This window comes from Hakea prostrata, chromosome 8 (genome assembly GCF_041222555.1).
Source record: "Hakea prostrata isolate BN-2017 chromosome 8, UWA_Hpros_2, whole genome shotgun sequence".
Taxonomy (NCBI): Eukaryota; Viridiplantae; Streptophyta; class Magnoliopsida; order Proteales; family Proteaceae; genus Hakea; species Hakea prostrata.
In genome coordinates, this window is record NC_142607.1 from 5,607,285 (window position 1) to 5,616,158 (window position 8,874).

At 36.1% G+C, this 8,874-nt stretch overlaps 1 protein-coding gene across 1 annotated transcript; it reads right to left on the reverse strand.

Annotated features, from left to right (window-relative positions):
• Positions 1-31: 31 nt before the first annotated feature.
• LOC149006471 (transcription factor bHLH68-like) lies at positions 32-3,143 on the reverse strand. Its single transcript, XM_089165585.1, has 9 exons — positions 2,755-3,143; positions 2,201-2,516; positions 1,994-2,068; positions 1,754-1,819; positions 1,501-1,566; positions 1,247-1,321; positions 1,020-1,064; positions 720-764; positions 32-584 (listed from the first exon to the last, which is right to left on the reverse strand). Exons 1-9 carry the CDS (start codon positions 2,973-2,975, stop codon positions 444-446), a joined length of 1,050 nt encoding a protein of 349 aa, XP_089021711.1. The 5' UTR covers positions 2,976-3,143; the 3' UTR covers positions 32-443.
• Between the last annotated feature and the right edge of the window lie 5,731 nt (positions 3,144-8,874).

Genomic DNA, 8,874 nt, shown 5'->3' on the forward strand with positions numbered 1-8,874 from the left:
GAAATAGAAATGATTAGTCTAGTTTAATTTGTTACTGACATTAATATAGAAAATTAGAAAGCCCATACCCTTCAGCGTAAATAAAGAGGAGAAGCTTTTCTAGATAAAATATTATTAAATAAATTCTGCAAACAAGGTTAATTAGCATTGAAACTTGTAATTAATTGAAAAGAAAAATAGAAGGCGTAATTAATCCAGAAAGTGTAAACCATCGATTAATGGGGTGGCTGCAACTAGAATTGCATATACAGAAGGATCAACACAGCTGGCTAGTTTAATTGCTTAATTCTCCATAGATGCATCTATAGAGAATTGATTAATGCATAGCATCATGAGCAATCAGCCTTGTGTTTTTAGCAGATTGACCGCTCATGATGTTATATCATTTCATGAAAAGCTCAGTTATAGGGTTCATTAATTTCTCCGCGTCAAGGTAACAAAACCTATCGGAATCCTCCATTGCCGAACGTTGGAGCCCAATAATCAGCTCCATTGTCGCTCCCCACATGTTGAGTGTATGACACAGGAACAAGGCACAGTCCTCTACTCCTCAGGTCCTTCTTTGGTTCACTTTCACCATTAATCTGCCATTTTTTAGGAACAAATGATATTAGTTCTTTTTTTTTTTGATTAATCCCCACAAAGAAGATCTGGTAATGAAGATGAAGACGATGACTAAAACATTTTAAAAAGAACCCAGTTGATGAGTTACTAATTACCTGTTCAGGAGCTCCTCTTCCTTTCGTGCAGGAATCATTCAGCAACTGATCCAATAGCAGTACAAAGCACCATTTTATTAGCATGAGAAGTACTTAAATACAAGTGTTTTCAGTTCTACTGCCAATTATCTTTTCAAGTAATTTGATATTAAGATTGAAATCTGTAAAGCTGAGAACCTTGTTTCCATTTAAAACTTATTTTTGGAAGTGAAACCACTAATTTGTAGCTTTTTAGTGATGCTAGCCTCTCTACTTTACTTAATCTGCTTTTAAGGAGGTAATGGATCCAATAAAGCATACCTGACCAGGGTCTTCAGGAAATATACAATTCCTTTCTCCTTGAACCTGAAAAGACACCATGCATCTTCTTGAGGATTAACTCATGATAATAGAGCAAAGGCAAACATGGGTGTCCATCACATATATGTATATGCACATGCATGATCATACATTTACAACAATATGGGGGGGGGGGGGGGGGGGGGGGGGGGGGGGGGGGGGAGAGAGAGAGAGAGAAGGGGACTTGCTTTGGAAAATGTGGTTTGTACAGATTGTTGTTGCCTCATGTTTGCTGGTCTACCCAAGTACGGGGAGCTGAGAGCCTGCATTCAAGAATCAAGAAGGGAAAGAGAGAAAAGGTATTTATAAAACTTGAGAAGACAGATTTGAAAACTAAAGGTGTGAAAGGTGAACATGGAGCAGTGGAATCACTTTAACTGCGTGCTCCCACTGATTCCTGGTTGTTTATAAATTTTAAAGGAGCTGGAGGAAGAAGCATCACCTCAATTTGACCTTGAAGGAATCTGATGTATCCAATGGCTTCTAACAGCACAGAAGCTGTGTCAGTCTGCAAAAGAGAAAAAACATCACAACCCAAGTCATCTCCAGGTCTTCTTTAATGCTAAAAGAAAGAATCAAAAGGAAAGGAGAGTTTTTCAACTGTGCAAAGAGTTGATCTTTATGGGTTTTAACATAAAAAATCTATAAATTCCTTATTCTCTGTCTTCAGACATTTAGGTTAAGTGATATCACACCTTCCCAAATGGGGAAACTAGCTGGTGTAGAGCTGTTATTCTGTCACCTAGTTTCTCCTTCCTCACCTGATGAAAAAAGTAAAATAGATAATCAGAATTACATCCCTGGAGAACTTCTTTCAAGCAGGATCAGCCACCCAAGCTTTAGTACTCAGAATCAAACACGACAGAGAGTAGACGAGTTAGAAGACTCAGCCATAATCCATCATGTAGAGAGAGAATCCGATTTTATGAAGTTACCTTGAAGGTAGATTGGCTTGAAGAGGGTTGAACCCTAGCCTTCTTAAATGCCCCACCAGTGGCTGTACTGTTACACTTTGGAGAAAAGAAAAGGGAAGCATGGTTAGAGGAAAAAGGAAAGCCAATATTCTTACATCAAAAATATATTGTTTCAGCGTGGGGTGGGGGGATGGAGGAGGGTGTGTTTGTTGGTTTGTGAGTGTTCACCTCTGATGAATGATCTGGTTGTTGAGGCTTTCCATCTCCCTTACTGTTGGAAAAATCCAACATATTACTGCTGAAACTGGTAATACAAGATCTTGGTGAGGAAGCTGGCACAATCTGAGACCAAGTAGACCTTGTTGCCTGCAATTCTCCATTTCCATGACCATATACATAATCACTTTCAGAAGTCTCCTTCTTCACATCAACAGTAGGAGCACTTGAGGAAGGAAACAATACTGCTTGGTCCTCCCAATTATCCAACTTTTTGGACTGAAATTGATTCTGACCAACCCTGTCTTCTTCTCCACCCAATCCACCCCTGAAAAACAATCAACAACAGACCTCCAGGCTTCAATTCTAGCTCTATTAGTGCCTAGAACAAGCTGACAAGTAATTAAACGAAAATAACAACTACTTGGTATGGCTAGGTTGGAAGTTCACAGAGAAAATAGCTAGATAAGGGAGAAAACATTAGAAAATATCATTTCTGATTAACACCCTAGTTAAATAAAAGCCAAAAGTAGTAAATCAAGAAAGCGAGAGAGAGAGAAAGTTACAGAAGTAGTTGGCTCCAGGACTCTGGAAGCTCTTGGTTATCATGCCAAGAGTTTAAAGGAGGTGAAGAGAATGGTGGTGCGTATTGTGGGAAGAAAGAGGAAGAAGGCAAGAGAGGAGAGGGTTGTTGAGATGGTGGGCGCATGTTATTAATGTTCCACCAGTTAGGGTTTCCAGCCATCAATTGTTGCACCACTGAACTCTGCAAGACACCACGATTCATGCCTCAAAAATCTTCCACTTCTCTCTCTCTCTCTCTCTGTTCTTGCTTGTTTCTTTTTTACTGGTTTGAGCTCTCAAACAGGCTTTGAAAGAAAGCACTAAGGCTTACTAGGTTCCTTCTCTGGATGAGGTTGAAGAAGCCAAGCTTCCCTAAGTTCTGTTTGAAGAATTTGATATATGCCGAGGAGCTAATTAAAGAACTTTTGAGTATCAATTTCCTCACTTTCCTCCTTGCTTTATTTATTTATTTAATTATCTCTATTTTAATGTTTTCTGTTTTCTAGCTTTCTTTCTGCTTTAGCTTTATCACAAAGTGGGGCAGAAAAGGTGCTGGCAGTGTTTCCAGACCAAAAAGAGTGGTCTTAGGGGTTTAGTTCCTTGATTTGTGTTAGTTTTAGGATTATGGACCTTAATTATTTTCGAACTTCTTTAGCCTATTTCATCACTCACACTTGTGTTCAAAATTGAATTATGCTTTGATATCAACTTGAGGAAACAAGATAATATGTACTCAAAATAATTTTTAAAATAATATGAAATATAGATAATAAAGGTTGATTGCAAGTGTTAAATGATCAGGATGTTATGACATCATGTTGACTTCGTCAATCCTAGCGTACAAATTGTAGTTTTACATTGTATATGTGCGATATCATGAAGTATTACCAAAGGACTTGGCAATGATCAACACTTCCTAATAAACAGGTCAAGATTCAATTCTTCTTGATGGCATATATAATAGCTTTCACTCCTAATAAATATAAAATCACCAGCTCCAAGAGAAAAGACTATTCACAAGTTAAAGCTTTGAATTGTTTCAAAATTTTCAAAGAAACTTCAAACGTCCTTGAATATCAGGGTTTAGTTTGTAGTCTTTATCTTAGGAGAATCTATATATAAGAAGAAGAAAAAACAGCTTTTGAAAATTATCTAAATCCATTGAATACTTAATCTAGTGCAGATGTATAAAGCCACCATTTCATTTCTCATTATCCGTTCTTCATAGTAAATAAATAATCAAAAATTTAGGTCCTGCTTGATAATGCGTCAAAAAAATAGCTTCGGTGTTTCTTGCTTCGAGAAATTAAAAAATTGACCAAAAATGGTTTCATAAAAAAGTTTTGTTTGTTTTGCATTTGTTTTTTGAAGCAAAAGTTGGCCGCATAAGGTTTAAATGAAATACTTCTACAAAGGGGGCACTTATGGAACTTGACATCCTAAACACAAGAACCATGCTAAAATCCTCTCATACTACAATAGAACTCTTCCATTTGTTGCTTCGTCAACCCTAACAATGGGGATCATTCAATTCTTCATCTTTTCCATCTCCGGTGACCAAAGTTCCTCTCTTCATCTTGTCTCTCTAGTGAAAAGCTTATCCCTTGACTTTGTAGAATGGGCTTGTTCATCTTCTCTATCTCTAGACATCACTGTGATAAAACGCCTACTGATATTGTTTCTGCTACAGAAGCAATTTTAGCAAAAACCTATAAAAATGATTTTACTTTCAAAAACACTCAAAACTGCTTTTGGCGTTTGTCAAAATAGAAATATATGGTGATTTATCAATAAGGTCCTTATATCCTACTTCTATTTAGAAGAACTTGTATTAAAAAATCCTGTTTTTTGCAAAAAAAAAAACATTTTGACCTCAAGCATTCTCCATTACAGCAAGGACGAGCGATTATTGTAACTCTATTCTCTATTACTGTAAAGCAGACATCTGATCTGACAATGGACTTGCACAATCTTGTTGAACGATATAAATTCTATGTCCATTGTGTAATTATTATTTACATTTTGCTTGTCCTTTTACACCATTTCAGGTTCATGCTTTTCCACAACTGAAATTGCCGATCTTAGTTTGAAACTTACAATTACTGGGTTTTGGCATTCAAAAGAAATTCAATTGTGAAGTTTAGTCATAATTTGAGAAGGTTATCTAAGGAAACAAATTGTCAGGGTTAGAAGTCACAATATTGTACAGTCATAGAGCATCATCCTTTGAACTTATTCTGGATTCTTAACTGTAGCTTAAAAGCTAAAATCGTTGACAGAATATTTTTTTAAAGTGGTATGAGAGACCACAGCTTTAATCGTATCCTCTCACTTTTGTTTTGCTATTTTTTTCCCCTCCTGGTTATTTTTCCCCCTCATGTTTCTCTCTCTCTCTCTCTCTTTTATTTTCCTTTTATCAACTTTGTATCTGTCTTTCCCTGGTATGGGCCTTACAAAGGTTATGGTAGGGTTGCTAGCTTGTATACTATTCTCTGTTAGTGTCTCTCTCTCTCTTCAAACCCAAATTGTAAAGTCGAGGGATGGACAAGGTAGAAGGTGACAATTTTATAGCTTTGCAGAATCTAAAAAATGAAATTTTCCTATAGCATTATCATTTCTTTCCCAAACTATAAACTCTCATATATAGCTCATGTAAACCCAGAAGAACTCAAACTCGAGAACCAATGCAAACTAGTAATTCAAAATAATTAAAGCTAATGAAACATGAGTCTTGGAAACTTGTAATGTCGTTTCCTAAAGGAGGAATATACCCATCAAAGGTTGTGTCCCTTTGGAACCTCTCATCCATGCATGCTTGATCATTGGATTCCACACAAAGCATGTATACTTTCAAGTTCCCTAGATATGCTTCTGTATGTACTTTGCCTTGATGATCCCTAGGTGGGTAAGTGTAACCATATAAAAATAACTTCAATTTATGGGTTTGCTTTGAATTCCTCCAGCAAAACACTAAATCTATGGTGGAGTTGAGATCTGGGTTCTTCAGATGAAGACAAGAACTTGGAAGTATGGGAGATTTCATGTCTGTCTCCATTCTTTCTTGCTTTTGCTTGCTGTGATTACGGTGTGAACTCCACTAGCCATCCTTAATAGTATGAGCTTCTGTCGCTTCATAGCTTCTTTGGGTTTATCTTAGACATGGCTATATATCTACCCATATCTCCACTTGCTTCTTAGTTCTTACTAGCTTACCTTAAATTCTGGTTCAGGAATGCTTGTAAGATCCAAACTCCTAGAGGAATGTTGCTGCATGTCTTTGAGACTTTCAGGACAGCTAGAAGTTGGTGATGTCAATCATGGGAAAACTAAAACGAAACATGGTGGCCTGAATTACGGTTTCCCATTTGTCTTGCACGTAATGAGCTAGCTATTCCCAAGGAAATGCTACAAGGCATGCTAATCTCTTGGTTTGGTATCTGTCTCGGCAGATACCAATCCGAATCATTGCGTAACAGTTCAGATCGGGCAAATATATTCTTATTTTCTTTAATAAGTTGGATATATATATATATATTCACATTTTTATCCTTGGTTCAGCCAGGGGGATCGAATCTTGATCTAGCTGATTCATTACTGATTAATCAAAGTATCAAACAAAGGTATGGGCCATCTAATATTTGCTTGCCCCTTTTTCATGTTATCTTTTCTCACATTTGGATGGAACGTAATATAAAGAAGATCAATGAAAATTCCTAACTCTCCAAAAAAATTATTTTCTACCTCTTCTTTGGGCATCCATTGTGAATGGATCATTATAAATTAACCCGAAAGAGGTTTATAATTTTTTCTCCTCTTGGGGGTAGATATATCGAGATTGTAAATCATTGTTGCAATAGATCTGGTGATGGTAATAGTTATTTAGGGGTTGTATCGCAATAATTCTGGCACATTTATTCTATGCCATTTGTCTATTTTGGCACATAAATTGCCAAAATCCTATATGGAAAATTAACCGCTCCAAAAAAATGTGTTGGTTCACCTAAAATGTGTTGAACCGGGCGATTGGCACACATTTTGTGTTTCTTGGGCACAAGCACACTTCCGTACAATGGGAGTAGGTGGTACTTATAAGGGCATCTATGTATTTTTTTACATTATAAACACAAAAAGCCCTTGATAGGAGTAAACTCGCATTCTGCCGATGATTGCTACCTCTACCTCTACTCTGCTCTTTGTGATTCGATATCGCCCTCACCAAAGCTCTTGTCAGTGCTTTCAACAAAGGAAGAAATGTCTTTATTGAGAAGATCTGTATACCACCATTGACTACAAAGAAGGCATACCACCAGAGACAAGTTTTGCTGCCTCTTCTCTATGTGATTCAAGCTCAGTCTCAATCTCGCTCTTGCTAGTGCTTTCAACAAAGGAAGGACGAAGTGTTTTGGTAAGAGTTGTACCACCAACAACTATGAAGAAGAAGGTACATACGCTAATCTCTTGTTTTTACCTCGTTTAGATCTATGGTTTAAGGGTTAGGTTCTCTTTTATACTTCTATGTCTGAACGAAATTGTTCTTTGATGTCTACGGTGGTATTCTTAGACGTACGTAATTTCTTGTTTGATTTTTATGTTTGTCATCTAATTTCGAAGTTTGATTCTCTTTGAATCTCTTGCTCAACTGATGATCTAAAAAAAAAAAAAGAACAAACATGTTTTGTACTATTGCTTCACTACTACTTTATTCCCTACACTTTTTGAAATTACTGATCCAAGTTTAGACTTTTTCTGTAATTACTGGTGCCCTCATTGCCATTAAGTTCCATTATTAGTTAAGTGATGATGTGGCATCGTTGTTTTATCTAAAATTTCAAAAATAACCCAAAGATTTTACTTACTTGCACTTTTTATTAAATTATATTATTATTATTCTTAGTAATTAGAAGAAAAAATTATCATAATTTAATGATCTCATTCCTAAGGATCATTATAGCGAAGAGGAAATAAAAAATAAACACCGAGGCCCCCCCCCCCAAGGCCCCGCCCCGGCGCCATGAAACCACAACAAACGAAACGGCGCGAGGCCCACAAGCAAGGTGAGCCCGAAAGATCGGCCCGCGCGCCGACCGGCAAGTGAAACCATGCAACAAATGACCTCCCACTAGAAGCCAGGTTTCCGTTAAGTCACCACAACTGTCCTCCCCAAAGCTTTTTATAATTTAAATGATCTCATTTTCTAATCAAAATAAAGAGGAAAAAAAAAAGAAGAAGAAGAGGATCTCGTTTTCAAAATATAAGAAAATAAAAAATGGTAATTCCTTATATTTTACATTTTTTTATTTACTTTTTAATTTGACATTATCAAATCTTAGAAAGTTCCTACTTCTAGTTGATTTTTATTTATTTACTTTCTAATTTAACACTGTCATATTTAAGAAGTTCTTAATATTGATAGAATTTTTATTTTTTTAATCTAAAATGATGAAAATACAAGTGTAAATTTGGTATTTCATATAGTTTTTTTTTTCTTTCTAAATGAGATAATATTGTTTTTTTGTTTCTTAATTTTAGAAGGGCAAAATAGATATCAAACATTCAACTATAATTGTTTCTTAAAACCGCATTAGAATTGAGGGGCAACAATAATTTAACTATGCTCCTTTTAGTAAATATGCAATAGTACAAGGGGCAAATAGTAATTATCCCTTTTAGTTATTTGGAATAATTGTTTTCACATCAAATCATTTGTTGCTCTTGTAATTTGAATATCCAATTTATCCCTCCGAATCAGGATGTCAACATCCAATGTGAATGATGTGACAAGTTCTTACTTGAAGTTTAGTAACACAAATTGCAACTGTGGGAACCTAGAAGCAGTCAGGATTTTAGCGTTAGCCCAGTATCCTAATAGGTTATATCATGAATGTGCATCATTTATGAGGGGATGTAGTTTCTTTTAGTGGTGTGAACCAATAGGAGAAGTGAAGACACTTACTCCTTCATGTGGGATGGAACCAAAACAAGAGGACCCACTAGGTTAAGGAAATGTTGAAGTCCTTATAAAAAATGAAATGTATGGGGAACATGGCGAAAAATGTAGCGTTAGTTAAACACGGTGATAGGAGTATTTATATTATGTGATGTACTTCTATTCCTATTGGGTT

Coding starts and splice junctions, on each gene's coding strand:
- LOC149006471 (XM_089165585.1), bottom strand. CDS start 2,975: ATGAATCGTGGTGTCTTGCAGAGTTCAGTGGTGCAACAATTGATGGCT. Junction 765..1,019: donor TTCCTGAAGACCCTGGTCAG/GTATGCTTTATT, acceptor CTATTGGATCAG/TTGCTGAATGATTCCTGCAC. Junction 585..719: donor GAAGAGGAGCTCCTGAACAG/GTAATTAGTAAC, acceptor AAAAAATGGCAG/ATTAATGGTGAAAGTGAACC.